This window comes from Ipomoea triloba, chromosome 3, assembly GCF_003576645.1.
Source record: "Ipomoea triloba cultivar NCNSP0323 chromosome 3, ASM357664v1".
Lineage (NCBI taxonomy): Eukaryota > Viridiplantae > Streptophyta > Magnoliopsida > Solanales > Convolvulaceae > Ipomoea > Ipomoea triloba.
The window spans coordinates 14,327,948-14,348,087 of record NC_044918.1 but is presented as its reverse complement, the minus strand read 5'-3'; the positions used below and the strand labels follow the sequence as shown (position 1 = coordinate 14,348,087).

The 20,140-nt window shown below is 36.9% G+C and overlaps 5 protein-coding genes across 5 annotated transcripts; 1 reads left to right on the top strand and 4 right to left on the bottom strand.

Annotated features, from left to right (window-relative positions):
• The first annotated feature begins 644 nt into the window (after positions 1-644).
• LOC116012505 (reticulon-like protein B16) lies at positions 645-3,089 on the top strand. The gene is made up of 6 exons (XM_031252055.1): positions 645-782; positions 874-1,033; positions 1,803-1,983; positions 2,083-2,224; positions 2,627-2,696; positions 2,863-3,089. The coding sequence occupies exons 2-6, from the start codon at positions 883-885 to the stop codon at positions 3,003-3,005; spliced, it is 687 nt and encodes a 228-aa protein (XP_031107915.1). The 5' UTR covers positions 645-782; positions 874-882; the 3' UTR covers positions 3,006-3,089.
• Positions 3,090-3,379: 290 nt separating this feature from the next.
• Positions 3,380-5,791, bottom strand: LOC116012329 (macro domain-containing protein VPA0103-like). Its single transcript, XM_031251847.1, has 7 exons — positions 5,518-5,791; positions 5,037-5,085; positions 4,845-4,947; positions 4,622-4,717; positions 4,404-4,478; positions 3,905-3,974; positions 3,380-3,761 (listed from the first exon to the last, which is right to left on the bottom strand). The coding sequence occupies exons 1-7, from the start codon at positions 5,773-5,775 to the stop codon at positions 3,687-3,689; spliced, it is 726 nt and encodes a 241-aa protein (XP_031107707.1). The 5' UTR covers positions 5,776-5,791; the 3' UTR covers positions 3,380-3,686.
• Positions 5,792-6,471: 680 nt separating this feature from the next.
• LOC116012948 (macro domain-containing protein XCC3184-like) lies at positions 6,472-8,552 on the bottom strand. Its single transcript, XM_031252615.1, has 7 exons — positions 8,424-8,552; positions 7,784-7,832; positions 7,550-7,652; positions 7,327-7,422; positions 7,059-7,133; positions 6,807-6,876; positions 6,472-6,593 (listed from the first exon to the last, which is right to left on the bottom strand). Exons 1-7 carry the CDS (start codon positions 8,550-8,552, stop codon positions 6,516-6,518), a joined length of 600 nt encoding a protein of 199 aa, XP_031108475.1. The 3' UTR covers positions 6,472-6,515.
• A 642-nt stretch (positions 8,553-9,194) lies between these two features.
• On the bottom strand, positions 9,195-11,041 carry LOC116013951 (expansin-A4). The gene is made up of 2 exons (XM_031253921.1): positions 10,514-11,041; positions 9,195-9,913 (listed from the first exon to the last, which is right to left on the bottom strand). Exons 1-2 carry the CDS (start codon positions 10,972-10,974, stop codon positions 9,610-9,612), a joined length of 765 nt encoding a protein of 254 aa, XP_031109781.1. The 5' UTR covers positions 10,975-11,041; the 3' UTR covers positions 9,195-9,609.
• Positions 11,042-16,467: 5,426 nt separating this feature from the next.
• Positions 16,468-19,895, bottom strand: LOC116013950 (transcription factor RF2b-like). The gene is made up of 4 exons (XM_031253920.1): positions 19,174-19,895; positions 18,103-18,235; positions 17,452-17,536; positions 16,468-17,199 (listed from the first exon to the last, which is right to left on the bottom strand). The coding sequence occupies exons 1-4, from the start codon at positions 19,587-19,589 to the stop codon at positions 16,820-16,822; spliced, it is 1,014 nt and encodes a 337-aa protein (XP_031109780.1). The 5' UTR covers positions 19,590-19,895; the 3' UTR covers positions 16,468-16,819.
• Between the last annotated feature and the right edge of the window lie 245 nt (positions 19,896-20,140).

The window sequence follows — 20,140 nt, the reverse complement described above, 5'->3', positions numbered from 1 at the left end:
TTAAAATTTCTGTCAATACAAGTCATGGTGAAAGTATTTTTTTAGATTACAATTAAAGGTAATAGTTTATCCTCAAATGAGTAATTCTTAATAAACTTAGAATAATGAAGACAACGTCGATTAATGGTTTAACCATAAAAAGGTGCTCAAATTATCACAATATTTCTTTGATACTTACGCACAAAATTCGCCATTTTTGTGTAATTTTGAAGATTAATAATTAAAGCACTAAACTCATTATTTCACATAATTGATGAACTGCAAGTGCTATTAGATAATTTACATATTTTTTTGCAATTATTCGATTAACTTATATGTTTAAGTTTTACAATAAAAGAATTATCTTTTATTTCCGACGTTAAAATTTATTAAGAGTAGATTAAATCTATTAATGTATCATAGTCGAATTATAAATTTTAACATTTATTTTAAAAAATCTGAAGAATTATTATTATTATTATTTTTTTTTTTTTTTGGGTGACCAGAAATCGTCAATATACTCAAAAAATTGAACTAAATAAAATTTATTGCTTACGTAATAATTTATAAATTATAAAAGAGTTGTAAATTACATTAGAAAGAAAATGATTTGAAGGTTTGATTTGGCTCTTTGGTAGCTAAAAATCTAAAACCCATATATCATATAGAGGTGTTATAACGACGTCGTTCATCCGTCAAAATGATAATGCCTTTGAGGCATTAATACTTTCCATAAATTTGACGAAAAAAAAGCTTAATGATTGCCGGAATGGTGGACGGGCTTGGGTTTAAATCGATTGTCGGTCTGTGAATTACCTTCTTTTTTAATTGTAATTTTATAATTTTATTTCATTTTATGTGAATTTTGATGGATAATTTATTAATTTTTGGCAGTGTAATTTGATGGAGAATTGTGAAGATCTCTGTAACATCGGGGGAGATGGAGATGGAGATGGCAGAGCGAATTACGGCAGTGCTTGCAGTCTTTCGTCGACGTCTTCAGCCTTGATCGTCCGGCAATCCAACTTACAGGGGCTCGGCCGCGGTGATAATGGTATATTATTGCATTTTCCCTTTTATTTGATTCCTGAATTTGAAGGAAATTGCATTCTACTGTATTTTATCCAGACTTAAGTGTATTGCTTGACTGTGTTACCTTGAGAGATTCTGTTTTTGATATATAAACAAATTTCATTTCACTGTATTTTATTGAGACTTCGTGTTGTGTTATTTACATTAGTCGGTCAGCAAATCAGCTTACTCACGCTCTTGCTAGAGCAATTGGTTCTCGTGCTGGTTCTTGTTTGTGGGAGGGTGAACCTCCGGCTTTTGTTCGTGCTTTTTTGAAATTAATGCAGTAACTTTGGTGTTGGCTTTCAAAATAAAAAGTATTGTAGTCTAGTCATAGTACAATTGCAAATCGAAGTTTTGACAGAGGTTTGAAATAGTAAGGGAATCATTTAAGTGAAGTGAAGAAATTGTGATTAGTTGAGGTCTGGCAAGCAATCATGGTTTCAGTGCATGGATGGACTTGACAGATTATGTAGGACAGCTTTATCCATTGATTGAAAAGGATCCATGGGAGCGTGAGGCGTATAAAGTTCAATGAGCTAAGGGGAGGAAGGGGGAGCGTTACTGTGTGTGTTATACTGTTATATGTGTTGGTTATGGGTTTTTGGGGAATGAAGTAGCAATAAGTAAATTTCAATCAAGTGGTCACGGTTAGAATTAGATTTCCACCGTTCCACATGTTGTGCTTGCTGCATATTTTCTCATGCTTTTTTCTGCAGTCTTGTAATTGATGTTCTTTCGCCTTACTTAAGCTGCCGAAGTAATTTTGTGGAGGCAAAGGTGTGCTTTATTTGGCCTGGTTGTTGTTGCTACTGCTGCATGGATGTTGTTCGAACGCTCGGGATTACCTTTCATATCAGCGTGTTGTGATGTCCTGCTGATTTTAGTTGTCATGCTCTTTCTCCGTGCAAACTATGCTGCCTACAGAAAGAAGTATGATCACTTACCATTTACATATGTGTTTGTTGTGAAGCTATCTTCTTCTTTTGAATGTTGTAATAAAATGGCATTTTGCTTGTGTATTTTCCCCAGACGACTCCCAACATTGCCAGAATTGGTCTTGACAGAAGAAATGGTCAACAATGCAGCTGCCTCATTTCGTGCTAAAATCAATTATGTGTTACTTATGGCTCATGATATCACCCTTGGGAGAGATTTCAAACTCTTTTTCAAGGTCAGCAGTTACTGATTTGATGAGGAAAAATTGGTATACATATCATCATAATCTAAGAAATAGGACTTGATTGATGACTGCTACATGCCATATGAACACATTTGACACTACACTTCAAATTCATAACTTAGGACGTGGTGGGAATAGAGCCCTGCAAACTAGTAACTTGTTGGATAACTGCACAATTTCCTGGAACATCAAACGATTAGTGGCAACTAGTGATTAAACAGTTTAAACCCATTAACACCAGATTTGTTTGACATATAATATGTTTGTTTCAGTCAGTATCTTATACTTTGCCCACCTTATTCTGTATTTTATTTGCTTATGGTTAATGAATGGTGCCCACATTACCCACAAACTAATCTTAACTATACCTACAAATTTTTGTTAAATATGCAGGCAGTGATTTTTCTCTGGATTCTGTCTGTCATAGGCAGTGTGGTATCTTTCTTCACAATTGCGTATGTAGGTATGTATTAGTATCTGTTTACACTATTTCACTAACTCTTTCTTTATATTGGCTTTTCTGTATCATTGTCTCACTGATTATCATGAGCACTCAGACTTGCTTCTATTTCTAGGATCTCCTTTTATTTGTGTTGATCTCTCATATGACCGCCATGTTGTTGTTTCAGGAACCATTATATTCATCATAGTCCCTGCTTTGTATAATAGATTTGAAGGTCATTTAGATGGACACTTTTCTAGGCAATATAAAGTAGTGGATGAGAGCATTAGAAGATTACCTCGGAATTTAACCAAGGACAAAGATCTTTAAATGTTGTAGTACAAATGACATGAGTTTCATTTTGTACTTGGAGTTAACAAATGACATGCATTCATTTTTTATACTTTTGAGATATCTCTTAGCTTCTTTCTTTGCCTTGATTGAATGAGAACTTTATGAAATTTAGAGAACAGTGAAGGGGTTCTTGGAATGAGGTTAAATGTACCTATTTAGGTTATGCTGGTGACACTGTTTGGGTGCAAAAGTTAACATATCTTTGATTTACTGGAAAACCTATAGCCATCTACTTATATTGCTTATATCTAACCAGCTTTAACCAAGAAGACGTATTAGTCTAAGTATTAGTCTATTAGACGACTCTTATAGAAAGTTATTAAATCAATTATCCGACCAACTCTGTTGGGTTTACTTCTAAAACGCCATATCATGTCTGTTGTTATCGGAACAAGTGTTAGTAATACACTGGAAAAAAGCTTAAGACAAATATGCCTCAACTTTTGTTTAAAAGTAACCTCCAACACCAACGTTATTGGAGCCATCCATACCAAGTATCCTTTTCATCATTTCAAAATGCAAGCTCACAGTTTAACATCAAATCACAAGCAACTTCCTGATCGATTGAAACTCAATCGTTCTAGTTTAACGTTTTCACGTCCAGCATCCAGTGTTCTCGACGTTAAATCTGAGAACACTCTTGAACAATCCGAGGCATCAGTTCTGAAGAAGCTTATTCGCTGCCTTCAGCCATGCATTGAATATTTCATCCGAGAATAGAACAAAGTGGACCTGCAAGTGTAGTTTCGCTTGTCATGCACCAGAATGCAGGCACTCTACTTATTAAAAAATGGACTGTCTAGACAAACTAATGCTGCGAATTTTGGGGAGAGATTGAGAAGAGGGGGGTGTATGTGTATATTAGCGAAGAATACCTCTTTGAGGTCACTTCCATGTTCTTTTACGGTAGATACAGCCACATTGGCAGCCTCATCAAAAGGATACCTGAATGAATTTGTAAGAAAAAATTGGATCATCACATAAGCACTTCATTAAAATTGTGTCTCTAAAGTCTAAAGCAATCAACTATTTGCACTAAAATTTGCTAATATTTGCCCATAAATTTCATAACCAAGTCCGTAATAATATATATATATGCTACAGAGTACAATATAAAATGTAACAACAGTCACAAAGTGGTAAAAATAAAACATAGCTCCAGCGGGTTAAAACTTGTCTAGAATTCATTTCATTCAAGAAAGAATGAAGGGTTATAGAGAGCGCTTGTACTTTTAGCAAACTCAATGAAGTAATGCAAATTAGATTGACTTGTAAAATGGGATACAAGAAACGACAACAAAATATTATTGATAGAAAGAAAGATGGAACAGAAACCCACAAAACATGAATATTTTGTAAATTGATGTAACTCACCCATAGACTCCACAAGATATGGCAGGAAAAGCAATATACTGGATGTTGTTTTCTTTAGCTACTTGTAAGCTGTTTCTGTAAAGAGGACAAAGAACCTTGGTTAAGTTGGAAGGAAACTCCTAATATGTTGGAAATCAATGGCAATCAACTATATTCTAAGCAATAACGGAAGTTATTATACTGCAAAACGAGGGAGAGAAAACATTTGAATAGCAAACCTATATGAATTTTCCAATGCGGCTTTGGGATCAGGGTGTGAATCATATATGGGTCCAACAGTGTGAATCACATGAGAGGCCAGTAATTTAAAACCTCTGCATTTTACACCAACATTTAATAAGTATACACACACGGCACGCACACACATATATATCAAAACATGCTTGGCGAATCTAAGAATAGGTTTGAATGTCAAACGAGAGGTGAAGAACAATAACATACAGTGTAATCCTTGCTTCGCCTGTGGGACAGCGAACTCCAGGACGTACTTCCGGGACTTTATAGCACGCTTCTCTTAGCTCGGGACCAGCAGCTCGATGTATGGCTAGAAATAGAATCATAAATCATAATTAGTCTCCAAACCTTAAGCACACACAAAATGGAATCAGCACAATCAGGAAGTTACCTACTTACCTCCATCAGCGCCACCTCCCCCGAGCATCCTCTCATTAGCAGGATTGACCTTCGGGAAAACAATCCAAATGCATAAAACCCAAATACTACACAAAACTATATCACACCAATAATAATAATCCTTCATTTCAAGGCAGATCTTACAATCACACTGAATTACTAATACTAGAGATATATCATTATATCAACCATCCCCAATTCATTAAAATGTCAATTCATTCAGCTAAGCTTCTAACAGGCAACTGAAGATCAAATGTCATCAAGAATCAGAATCAGCTTTTGCAATGGCACAAATTTCCTAATTCATCGAGTTGTAACTTATAAGTGATACTCAGTTCAAATATTTTAGGGAACACAAATCATATAAATCCTAAAAATGATTTGTGTTCACCTGTTTGAATAAAAATTTAAAGCTTTTAAGCATTAACACAAACAGGTGTATGTATGTGCGTGAACAGGAGAAATAGAGAGAGATGGTTACGATGGCGTCGGAGGATCCATCAACGGACCACTGAGTGATGTCGCCCTTAAGAATCTTCAGCAAGCTGGAAGGAGTAAGCTGGAACTGAACAGCGCTCCGATCGTCAGCTCCGGCACTTGCCATGATGGAAAAGCTAGCTCCGACGTAGTTTCCGGGGGGTCGGAACTGTGAATTCCGGAGCCTTATCGGCGGGGCAGTTCGGGTAGTGAGAAATCGGAATAATGTGGACCCGAATCCGGAAACGGGTGCAGAAATCATCGGTTGATTCTGGACTGGACTGAGATTTTATATGAGTGCTGGAATAGGAAAATTTGTGGAAGGAGAAGGGCTATGATATGGTGGAGTGGAGAACATGCAATTATTGTGTTTCCCATTTTTTATTTCTCCTTTTTGGCTCATCTTCTGATCTTCTTTAATTCCCTTCAAAGATATCACATCCAATTTAGCAAGAGAATTAGTCATTGTGTTTGATGGTGAAAACTCTGAACTACACTCCAAAAACAAAAATATAAATTGGGCAATAGTACTAATACTAGCTAGTAAAAATATTCTGTTTTCAACCTCTAGCTAATTAAGTTGGGACTGCCAAGGAGGGTCATCTGGTTTATGGGTTGTGGTTATATGTTTTTTCATAAATCAAATTAAATGATATCAAACATGAGGGATGATTAAATATCTATCTATTAATATATACTTAAGCACATACCATTATGGAGAGATGGAAAAAATTTTACACAATAGACTCGTGGAAATATATGTAGAGCCACTTTTTTCACAATAATACCATCACTTTAAGAGCAAACTCCCTGGTTATATCATACTAAGAGTCCTTTTCAAGGTTTATATATCATTTCAACATGCATGGATATATATAACCTTTCACAACTTAAAACTATATATGTTATTCAGAGTAGATCGAAGAAAGCTATTCTCTCATCATCATCTTCTTTATTCTCATCATCATATATATATATCCAACAATCTGAGCCTATAATATATCAGTTGTTCTTCAGAAGCTCATTTGCAGCCTTCACCAATGCATCATAACCTGCAGCTGCGGCCGGAACAAAGTGGACCTGCAAACATCATTCATTCATTCATGCACTTCACTTTTTGATTGGCTTGTCATGTACGAGTACTACTATACGACAATGTCGGTACTCTGATATGATCTGATCTACTTACAGAAAAATGGATTATATATACTGTGTTCAAAAACTACTGCAATTTTTGGATGGAGATCAGAGAGATGAATATTAGCAAATTAATATATATATATATATATATACCTCTTTGAAGTCAGTTCCAAATTCTTTTATAGTTGACAGGGCCACCTTAGCAGCATCATCAAATGGATACCTGCGGTAGAGAATTCATGTATATTCCGTGTTTCCAAACAGACTACTATTAGTATTTATATATATATATATATATATATTATTAGATTATGCTTAATTAGCATATATACAGGGTATGATCCCAAATGAAATGTGACAATAATATATATAGTATAGACACAGAGATATGCATGCATAACTCACCCAAAGTATCCACATGATATGGCAGGAAAGGCAATGTATTGGATGTTGTTTTCTTTAGCTAAACGCAAGCAGTTTCTGAAAGTAAGAAGGTAAATAGATAGCTCAAACTAATTAAAGTCAAACTTAAAACCTTATAGTTACCAATCTAGCTAACTGTTCGACCAACTTGACTATGGATTATATTGCCCCGGATAAAAGAAGTTATTATTGTAGTTTGAAAAGAGAGATCAGAGTGCAGATAATGTATGTGTGTGATAACAAAACAAACCTATATGAACTTTCGAGTGCGGATTTAGGATGAGGGTGGGAAGCATACACAGGTCCAGCAGTGAGAATCACATGAGAAGCTGCTAACTTAAAACCTCTGCATTATATTTACACTAAACAATAATAAGTATACACACACATGCAGAAACAAACATATATATGGAAACATGGTTGGTGAATTCAAGAATTGGTTTTAAGGTCAAAGGAATGGTGAAAAAACATACGGAGTAATCCTTGCTTCTCCTGTGGGACAGCGGATTCCAGGGCGTGCTTCTGGGACTTTATAGCAAGCTTCTCTTAGCTGGGGACCAGCAGCTCGATGTATGGCTGGAGAGCACATATATACATATATACATATATATATATATATATATATATATATAGTTAGTATATCTCCAAAAAATGGAAGCATGCAGTAGAATGAGGTAGGTAGCTAGCCAGGCTAGTAGTTTAATTACCTCCATCAGTGCCACCTCCCCCGAGCATTCTCTCATTGGTAGGATTCACCTTAATTAGGGAAACACAATAATCCAAATATATAAGACTGTAATAGCTCTCTTAAATTTATCTACTTATGTGATTCATCCGTTTTTATTTTATATTTGATTAATAAGTAGAATTAAATCTATTGTCATATCTGGATATAGAAATAGTCATGAACTAGTTCAAGACCGACTGAATTGACTTGGAGCTAGCTAGGTGGGTCTAAGGTTTTCCAAATTTAGACTGGGTGGGGCTAGTTGGGCCTTAGACCTCCCTGTGGTGGACTGGTCTAGGTCCTCAAAGAAAAGGCTCGTGGCCCAACACAACAATCTACCCGAGTCCAAATCGATATTCAACTCAATCATAAAGTACGATACAGAATTCGTATTCATAATACACATAATTATATAGTTGAAGACACATAAACACTTAACATAATACACATGGTTTAGCTAACTAGCAATCATACATGAGACTTATTTCAAATCGTTTAGCTAGCTAGCTAGGCAACAAGCTAAGAATCATATGAAATTTCGAAAAGATTAAAACTTTAAGCATGCAATGCATTATATTGACAAGAATATATATATGTATGTAGTATGAAGAAATGGTTACAATGGCGTCGGAAGACCCATCAACGGACCACTGAGCAATTTTGCCCCTTTGAATTTTCACCAAAGTGGACGAGGAGGGACTCAACTGAAACTCAACAGCTTCTCGGTCGTTAGCTCCGCCGCTTGCCATGATGGAAATTAAACGCCGCTAGCTCAGCTCGTTCCGCCGTGGATGATAGATAGTCGTCTGATCTGTTCTGTTGAAACTTCTCCCTGCAAGCCAGTATATATAATATAATGCATTTAAATGGTGATCTTATTTTAAGTAATAGTAAGTCTTCTCATGCATACTCCTAACCCACGGCAGTGTAAAGTTTTCCACTTTTCCCATTACACACGACAGTTCTACTTTTCTGGAGAGGTAGGTTGATCTCATTCGTCACGAAGATATACACTTTTTTTTTTTTTAGTAGTAGTGGCTCTGTTACAATAATAATGTAGTATTTATTGACTCTGTTACAATAATGTAGTATTTGTTCATATGAGAGAGATACTTCTCGCCACTTAGATTACAAGGTCATTGACAGATATACCCTCTAATTAGTATGAATTGATCTACAATGTCATTGGATTGGACTAAAGTGTTTAGATTAAGCTGTGATATATAGTTCAATTAAGCTAGCCTAGGTAGTTCATTATCCCATTAAATAATTCAATAAGGATTTGAGTAAGGAGAACAAATTAAAACTAGTGATCAACATACGACAATTTTGACTATATTCTATTGTTCATGGCATAATAATAATTTACTTTTTGAGATAAATGGAGGAAGTAAATATAAAGGAAAATTTATATAATTTCCATTGATACTAAATTGCCCAATTATGCTTACACACCAAATATGGATAAATGCATAACATTGTAGGCTTGTAACAATCTCTCTGACAAAATACAACAAAAGAAAAAGGAAAAATCAACCCAAAAAAGGAGAGAATTATTCCTATATGGCTATATATGCTATAATATTATGCTCTATATAGACTTAAGCTGGTATTAAAAAATCACAGCTCTAAAAACACCTAACAGGACGAGAACCGCCCAAAAGGGTCACCATAAGGACATTTAGGGCCTTATCCTAAGAAAAAAACTTCTCTCAAACCAACTCATCACCCTTAAACGACATGTACATATTGAACTTATTTTTTTTATTGATTAAATTTCTGAAATTATTTATTTCATTTGTGGAGTTAGAATTGGCCTCCCTCATAAGTCTTCCCAAATTGCCAATTAGCAGGGGCAGCATTGAAGCTGGTGACAGTCCTTCCATCACTACTAGTGACCTTAAATGAGAGGGTCTGCCCATTGAAATTGGAATTGCTTTGCCAATTTTGCCCCCAGTTTCTTGACATGGATTGCCACCCAGTTCCAGAGCCCTTGATTGATACAGACTGCACATCACCTGCCCCTGCAACATTTGTCACCAGCACTAGGTTGAAGAAGGCATGGCCATTAATGGTGAACCTTATTCCTCCCTTTCTCCTGCAGGGTACCCTGTAAAATTACAACAAAAGTATGCATCAATAATGTTGTCTTATGTATGAGAACACATAGGGAGATAGGGTAGTGTAATTAAAAACACCCTAAGGTCAAAAGTTTGAATTTATGCGTAGTAATAGTAACTCTCCTAGTAAAGTTGTTACTTGTTATTGAATGAGGTTCGATTAGGAGTGTAATTGAGCTAACCCTAGCTCGAGCTTGAACTATTCAAGTCCAACTCAGCTAGAATTATCATACAGTACCCTTTAGTGAATACAAAAATAAAAGAGTCTAACCCCAAAAGAAGTGTTCCAGATAGTGGAACCTAACTCGTATTTAAATATCATGAGTTAAATTATTCTATTTTTGAGTGACCAGAGACATAAGTAGTCACTATCAGCTGGTGGACATGATAAATTCCGTCTTATGATTCATAACCACAAGATAAAGAAACCAGTCTAAGTTGTTGGCTCAAACCCAACCCCACCCACCCTGACCAAAAAAAAAAATCCTGTTGAAAGTTCAATTCTTACTAACATCCTCAAACAGTCACGTAAGGTTTCTTCGTCATAAAAAAAAAAACAAATAATAAATAAAAGAGCCAAACGTTTATACCTTCTAAAAGATATCGGGACAATTCCAGCACGATACTGAGCGATTTGCAAGTATGCAGGCTGGGCAAGATCGAAGTGTTGGAGGGGAGGATTACACCAACCCCCATTGTTATTGGGGAGGCCAGGGTTAGGCGGGCAGAAATTGGTCGCCGTGACGGTGATGCTCCCCGGCAGACACGATTTTCCGGCGCTGCACCTGAGTTCGTAACAAGAACCGCAGCTCAAGCCGTTATTAAAGAGAGCCGTACTGAGCGCCGCCGTGTTAGTGCCGTAGCCTGAGCTGTACAGATTTCCATAGCCGCAAGCTCCGCCCATCGTGCCGGAAGCATCGCCGCCGCCGTAGAAAGTCGCGTGAGCGTCCTGCCAGCCGCCATAGCCGAAAACTCCATGGGAGCAGAAGGTTAGAGATGAGAGGAAGAAGAAGAGAAGAGAGAGAATGGAGAATGGTGAAATAATAGCCATTGAATTAAGAAGACAAGTCTATAGTGATGTCTGGTCTAGTAGTATATGACCAGAGAAGAGAAGAGAGACCGTTTGCTTGATATTAGGCATGAGTAGATGTGATGGTGGATTTATATACAAATTTGGAACCTAAGGGTTTGGTAGACGACAATATAGTATTTTCGAAAGTGACAACGTATCATTACCCATGTTTTTTTTTTTTTTTTGGCCCGGGACACCCAGGTATTCCACTAGACTAATCCATATTCGATTTGGTAAAGTGGTGCACGTAATTGCAAAATTTGATTCATACTTAATTGGGAAAGCCTTAATCTGTTAGCTTATTGGTTTTACGACTAGAGCTGTCTATACTAGGACATGTCAAAATAGCCACTCAGATAACAAAAGAAAAGCAAAGCTGAAAATCAAACCTAAACCCTCCTTTTCAATACAGACCTATTTTGCCAATAATTGAAGCAATAAGGCTAACCGCGTTAGTGGTTTTTTCACTGTTTTTTAGGCAAGCAAGGCTTATGTGGAGGAAAGAGATGAATGATGAGAAAGAATTTTTCGGGTCCGAGCCATAATCGTGACCTTTCAACTCCTTCCCCTTGCTAAGGCAAAGCGTCCGAGCACTTTACCGTCAGTCCAAGACCGACCACTCAAGCCGAGTCTCAATATGGATTCAACTATATATTCTATCTCATCCCTCTCTTTTCTTCCATTTTTAAATTTAAGTGGACATTTCTTTTTCAAAAAACCCTGCACCCACTACAAAACAATGTTTTATTGGTGAAGCGGGTATCAGGTGACCATCTCAAACGAAAAATGCTACAATAAGCAACTCTTATAAAAAATTAAATTTGAAACTTTATTATTATCAAGCCAACAATTTTATAATTGGGTTGGGTTGTCATGCATTGCTTATATCTTATATAGCGGAATTAAAAACAACATTTATGCATATGATGAATTGACATATGAATCTCATATACATCGATAAGATGGATGTGCACATGCAGGTGTTCCACTTAAATCACCAATTCAACCACCGCTAGCCTCTCAGACCTGAGTGACCCTACAAGCACATGCATTCCTCAACTGTTTCTATATCTCTTATATATAATTTGACGGAGTATTTCCTTACACGTTTTCACGTCTTTTTCCCATTGGCTTACCTGAAATTGCGCCAGTCAGGTTGGCAGCAATTCATCAATGTCATGTTTTGCTGGTCATATCAGATACTCTGCAACTAATTAATCACCTAACTAATATAATTATAATACTGCTTTGTCGAGCCAAGTAGCTTGCAACTCAATAACACTTTTGTGGCTCGTACAGTGTAATAGAGTTAGTATACAGATATACTACATTGTAATATAGTTGATCAGTAGTACCTATTCGGAATGGGCAAGAGAGCGGATGCTTAGTGGGAGCTGGATTATTCGATCCGGTGGTGTTAGTCCTTCCGCGTAATGACTCAGTGAGTCACCCTGATTTACTCTTCCCTATCCGGCCTGTTGAGTCAAGGTGTAGGAATTCTAGGGCAAGGGAGTTTCACCTTTGTGCGTTCGATTCTTGTCAATTATCTTTTTGATAGGGCCCACGATGCAGTTTACCTCTGCTTTCTCTTGTTACCAAAAATAAAATAATTGCATTTTGAGCTCTAGAATATTAGCCTTTCTCCTAACCAGTTTTACGAGTGGAGACAAAGCTTTCTTATTTATCTTTCTTGTATTAAACTTTTGGTGATGTTTAGCAAAAACTTGTTGGAAAACAAAGTCAAAGTTGACAAAAACCTTAAAAGAGGTCTGAGATTAATGGGGAAAACGATGAGGCCTCTCTCAAGATTAGAGCCATAAAATGAGGAGCTTTGAGATCTGCATGTGTCCACTTGTATATAATCACCAAGTCAGAGAGCTTAATTAGCTTTGAGATCTGCTAATTACCCAAACTTTTTGACCACAATAATTACACCTGCGTGGAGATTTAAGCAACCATTGACCTTTTTTATGGGACGGAAATGGAAACAAACTACGTAAATTGTACCACAGTTATACTAATGTTTTATGGAAATCGATGTTGTTATTTACTCTTTTTTTTTTTGGCAAAGGATGTTGTTATTTACTATGCACTTAGTAACTTGGTTTCTTATAGTAGAATTAAACACCTCGAATCTTGTTACAGAATTTTTTTAGTACTATTAACTTTGTTACATATAGTATCTGTTCATATATACTTTCTCAAAGTACTAAAACTCAACAAATCAATATTGTCCCTCTGTGAAACCTTCATTATACCTTATTATTACTTTATGTAAAATCGCTCATAATTTGTTGTCAAAGTATCAAACAAATTGAAATACTCACAATTAGCTGATCATTAGTAAGAGATGTCACTTTCAAATTTATCTCACTAAATGTTTTAGGCCCTAACCCTTTAAAAATTTTAATATTATCAAACTACTTCATCGATTTCATACTAAAAATCGAGATCTCTAATAATAGTATTGAAACATGTGGTGGTACCACTATAAATAAGCAAATGTACGACAGCCATACATGCACATGTATATACACGTACACACATGCATAGAAGTTATACACATAAAGCATTTAATGTGTGTGAACATTATGTGATTTTAAAAAACGATAAAAATAAATTATAAATATATCACTGGTAGCGTATATCGAGATATATGTTTGTCTTACATTATTAATGCAAGAATGGTAAGGTTGAATGCACCGACCCTAATAGACCACGTATCAAGAATGGGACTAAACAATGGGTAGTGTGATATCTATTGTCATCTAGCCTGTCGGTTATTATATTATCTATTGTTATATCATAAAAACTCGTCTGAAACCGTCTCACGGGTCTTAATTCGTAAGACAGGTTGGATCAACATAATTTGAGACACATTTAATTATTGCTATATAAGTTGATATTTGGTTGATTTCTGTGACCCAAATTAGATTGATCCGACTTGCTTCACAGATTGAAATCCGTGAGACCGTCTCACACAAGTGTGATCCTAGAAGAACACAAATATGATTTTTTTGTCAGGTTAAGATGTTAAGTAAGAGAAAGAAAAAGAAAATATTAAAAAAAAAAATTAGGGTGGCTACCAACACGTTCATTAGGTAGTGTTGGTGTGTACAATTTGTGTGACAAGTTCAACCGATAAGGCATTGAAATGAATCAAACTTGTAATAACCTAACTTTAAAGTATAAGAATCATATTTCATGCACCAGACTAACTTTCAAGGCTGAAATTACAATTTTTAAAGCATGGTGAGTAGGTTACGTGTCTTCTTCCAATCATTGTTAGTTGCTATATATCAAAATAATTTTTTTTTTAAATATAAATCTATAACTCTATAAGCATTAGTATATAATTGTTGGCTTAATCATTGATTATTAAGTAGTACTTCATATTACCTAAAACTATACTAAACGATTTCATAGTATGGTCCTACCACGTTAGAGGAACATGCAAGAAGCGTACATTACTGATTTAAGTGTCCATTTTTTAAAATTAACGTGAGTATATAATGTATATAGTCTTTAAATTAATTCACAAATAAAATCAATAACTACGACTAAATTAAATATAATATATATATATATATTTTTTTTTAAAAAAAAACTATATATGATATGTATTCTGACTATGATCGTTCCTAGTGAGACTCAATCTCTGATATTTCTTCTTATATTTTACCCTAGTGACCAACAAAGCTATTCATGTGGGCATACACCTATACAAGTAGTTGGTAAGGTAGGTTGGATATCATATTTGAGAGTGGATTTTATTTTCATGCATGAATGGATTTTTTTAATTAAACAAATATTGACAAATTATTAAGTTTACAATCATTATTCTCTTCATAATGAACATACATGCATGATTGATTGTTCTAACAAATGTACGTATCAAGTTGAGATTAGGTGAAAAGGGAATCTTTGATATGATTAATGATTTGGACAAATTTATATCAAGTCAAGATCTAATCATAGCCCTTAATTATCAAATCATGATTAAAAAATTATTATTAATTTAAACATAATTTCCTTATCCTTGTTAAAATATATATGTTTTAACAAAGTATATTTTCTAAATTTTTTTTAAAAAAAAAAAAAAACATAGTGTTGTAATAATATTGGATGGCTAAGAAGTTTGAACTTTGAAGATGCTTAACTCGACCGGCCTCCATTTGTTTAATCATTCACCGGGTAGACAAATTCACCCGTCCTTGATGGCTTATTGTATTAGTATGATCTTTCCATGTTTCATGCAGGTTTTGTTTTATCTGTATTTCTTATTGTAAAGAGAAAACAAAATTAACTTCATTCAAAATATAATTTGTCTAGATATGTATTTATATATATAATTTGATATCGAGTATTTCATCACTCCTATATACAGTATAATTTTAGGGTTTACCTACCTACCTAGCCTAGATCGCCAAGTGCTACGTACAAGTTGTGTGAACCCATTTATGAGCCAAGTACTATACAACTACTCATTGCGTAAACTAAATTATTTGATATTACCCCAAGTTTTTCATGTGCCAAATTTCTGTGGTCTGCTGCTGATTTGGCTTTTGGTCAATCCTAATAAGTCAACGAGATCTCGAAGAGAATTAATAGTATGTTTTGTTTTGCTAAGAGTGGTAGAGTGTAAGGTTTGATTTCTATAGGAGGTAGAGATTCATAATTGACTTGTGAAAATCAGTGTACATTTTTGGAGAACCTAGTTAGGGATGTTGCAACGCATTATGTGATTTACCTCCTCCACTAGGCTCCAGAACAAGGGTATATAGAGACACTCGAAGTTATGGTGCATTCAGGCTCTAAGACAAACCTTTGGAGAACTTATAGGCTGTTGAGACACATTTCGTGATTTACCTCATCTACTAAGCTTATACGAAAACTCTTAGGATTGAAGTGCAATCAAACTCCAGGACAAGCCTTTGGAGAACCTATAAGCAGTTGAAGGACATTCGCTCTCCTCCACTAGGCTTCAAAACAACGGTATATGGAGGTCGTTGAGGCACATCCTGCGATTGATTTACCTCCTCAACTTCAAAACAAACGTATATAGAGACACTCGAGATTGTAGTGCAATAAGACTCTAGGACAAGCCTTTTGAGAACTTATATGTTGTGTCAACATTCCACGATTTACCTCATCCACTAGACTTCAAAACAAGATCGAGTTTATGAAAACTTTCATGATTGGGGCGCAATCAGACTCTAGGACAAGAGTATGTGGAGACTCTCGAGATCAGGGTGCAATACTTATTTTAACAAGGTAACGAGAGTTAAAATTAGCTCTTCAACATGGACAATTCACTTATCTGCCTTGGTATACATTGAAGTACTAAGCCAATATTGAACACACATGACTAGCCAGAGAAACATTTGTTGGCTCTTTTCATTCTAACTAGGTTACAACCACCATGGTTTTACTATCCTTGTCTGAAAGTAACATCAAATCTTGGATATTATATTTAGTAAAGATAGATGTTTTTTTGTCTAAACAGTAGAATTAATCAGCACAATAGTCATGGCTTCCACATGATACAATGCATGAGAGTTCAACAATGAGTTGAGTATTACATGATTGATACAAAGAAGAAACAAAAGAAAAGAGAGAGAAGAAACCCACTGCCACAACATCAAAGAATAATATAACATACTGCTACTACTACTACTGAAGAAGACCTATGGACGCGAGTTGTCGAAGGTAAGAATCTAAAATAATCGAAGAACCGTGAGTTCGATCCCAGGGTGTTAAACATGGTGTCAGTCTATGAACAATTCAATAAATAGGGAGCGGTGCACAAATTAGCAGCTTGCAATCAGAATGTACTGCTGCTTTCGCTGGCAGATATGGTAGGAACTTCGGTCTTGATGAGATGGGAGCCCCTGCTATTGATATCGAGACCCTGGAAGCGACCGAGAGGGTCCTGGTGCAGTGTGTGCGGGAGAGCCTGGGCGTGGTTTGCTGTAAAGATGGGGTGATGGGGCGTGGATATGTTGGGCCCGAGAGGATGGTACTGTGGCATTTGCATATTCTGGGAGTCGCTTGGGCCTGATTGAGGTTGATGCGAAGAAAACAAGGTCGATTGGTTATAAGGAATATGTTGCATTCCCAAATTGTATGCATCAGACGGGGCTGCCATTTCACCAGTCGCTATTCTGAGTCTCTCAACCTCCTGCTTCAGTGCTTCGTTTAAAGCTGTGTTTTTTAAACAGATAGCAAAGATCAAGATGTTGTTAACGATTCTAACATGCGTTTAAGGTGGTTGGGCTCAAGTTCTGTTTTTTTTTTTTTCTTCTTAGGTCGACTATTCAACTCAACTCATTACAATAAAGTAGAAACGAGTAACCACAAATGACAAGCTTTGTTAAAGCTTATACACTAGAGGAAGGGGCATAACCGCATAGGCAAGGAAATGTGCTGAAAAATAAGGTTTTGCAGGTAACATACCATCACGTAATTGAGCCTGTTGTTCCATCGCTTGCAAACGGAGCTTAAGCTCAGTGTTCTCATTAGTAAGACCAGTTGTATCCCTCTGCAAAAAAAAAAGGGGGGGGGGGGGTGCGAGTTATGATTTTTACAGTATTGGATCCTGGAGACTGTATGATGGTAAGCAGTAAAAATCTAAATTCAAAGGACACAATCTTTAAAAAGTACTTTCATGCATCGATAAGAGCTCCAAACAATGGAACCATATGAAAACATTTTTTAGTAGAACAAGCTTGCAAACACATAAATATAGCTGCACGTTATAGGGCACAACTTGTTTACTTTGCACTACAAGAATCCAAACCCGAAAGGTAAACGCTAAAGAAGATTCTTTTATCCTGGATCTGTTGCAGGGTGGAAATGATCATATGTATATGGAGGTTTCCCCCAAGAGTTTACTAAGAAGAGAAATATTATTTTTGTTTAGGAACTCCGGGAAATCCAAAGCTCAGACATTTTGGCACAAATAGAGCCTTCGAAAACATTATAAAGCTTATGATACATTTCATATGTAGAGAAAAACGAGTATGAAAACAGGAACTATGCTGTTATGCATCATAATTTTGAAGCAGAGAAACTCGGTCCAAGGATTACTGCAAGTCTGCAACTAACCTGGAATAGGGTGAGCTGTGCAGAAAGAGTGGTTGCTTCTGTTTGAAGGGTCTGAACTTTCCTCTCAAGCTCAGTTATGTAATGCGCCTTGCGCTCTTTCGATCGAGCAGCAGATTGCCTATTTGCCAGAATTCTGCACAACATTCCCAAAAATCACACAATCAGAGAGCTGCAAATAGACATGTTGTGCTCTGTTCTTTATCTGTGCTCATGCACTGTATGCCATATTGATTACAAGAATATCAAACCCCAGGAAGTACATTGACAAAATAAAGAGTACAAATTAGGTAGCTAGTAGCGAGTGCACAACTTTATTTTGTTACAGTCAAGTCAATGTCACCTTTCGATGGCAGGATGCTGGATTTGGCTCTCCAATCCGCCCAACATTAGGGAAACTCAGTTCAAGAATGAAGCACAATTTGCACAAATTAGGTGTCATGATGATGCGCTATAACCACCGTTGCAAAAATCGGTCTAGGCCCCCCTAGACCGTGGCGATTTCCCTCTTAGGCCCCCCTGCCTAGCGCCTAATTCGGCCAACTCAGCCGCCTAGCGTCTAACTTGGCTAAGTTAACTAGTCCATTTCGATCAAGTTAACCGAGATAATCCAAACGGCTCGGTCTTGCTAACTTTTTTCATTATATATATATATATATATATACACCCCCACACAGGTGCACGGTTTTTTTTAGTTAGCCGCATAGGCGGCCGTCTAGGCGCTCCTCTATAGCCGACTCTAGCATCTAGCGCTTACTGCAACAATGGTTATAACTAGTAGCAAATGCGCAACTTTATATCTTTATACTTGCATAACGGTCGACGTCATGTTTAAAAGGTGGTACTATAGTAAGACGCTGGACTCGACCCCGTGCAACATTAGGGAAACTCATATCAAGAATGATGCACAATTTGCACAAATCACCCAACAAATAGACAGAGACAGAGGAATTCCAATCTTAAAAACAGTGAATTGCATACTATGATGCATGTCTAGCAGTTATCAATGGTTACAGCCATGAAATTCACAGATCCACAGCAATGGGGATAGTAAGATAGTGGTAAAGTTGCTACCTTTTTGCCCTTTTGGGATCAATGGTCCAAAGCTCAGCCAATTTATCAGGCGCCATAGCTTTCTTAGCTTCAATGGCGCCATTGTCGCCAAGCAGTAAGCCGGAGCTATCCACGGAGTTGCTATGGCGATGCCGCGGCCGGCTCGAGCTCTTCACCCCATCGCCGCCGCTCTCCACCGCGGCGGCGGCGCCGGATCCGGAGCCGCCGAGCTTCTCGATGTCCATGTAAGTAGAGAAGAAATCGTCCTCGGATTCGAAGCTCCCGGCCGGCGCGGCGTCGAAGGGGTCGGCGGCCAGATCCAGATCCTCCGGCAGCCGGAAGTTGACCTCGGAGTGAGCCCTCCGGTGGTGCGATTGCCGGAATGCGGAGGGAAACGGCGCCGTTTGGAATGGCTTCGAGCCTGATGGATCTTGCATTCTTGATAGGAGTGAAAAAAATTCGAGAAAACAAAGAAACAAAACAGCCCTTTTGTTGGGGGAGATTCAGAGGACAAAAAGGACGAAGCTTTTGAGGTGAGAAGAAAGAAAGAAACAGGGAAAGCGAAGTAACCAATAATGGCGGAAGTTGAGTGTAGTGGTAATTGTTAACTGTTTCGGTTTAGCGGTGGGTTTGAGTATTGAGTCTTGTGACCACTGACCAGAAAAGGGTTCGACCGGATGAATGCCCGGTGGGCGTCTCGTGGACTTTGAGGTTCGACCAAATCTCAAATCTTGGTGTATTTGTTGAATGTTACAATTTGATCTTTTATTGAGATGATTAGGTGCGAAGATTGAATGAATACTTTATAGTTCATATATATATGCTCTGGATGATTCGTCACTTGATGTATCGTTCTTTTTTAAGATAAACGATTGTCGATCTGTATGTTGTAAAAAGCTGTTACTTGTCATAAAATGTAAAGTCTCTCTTGAGTACTATGGCTCTTAATTTGTATGTTCTAAAAAAGTTAGGTGTAAAGTCTCTCTTG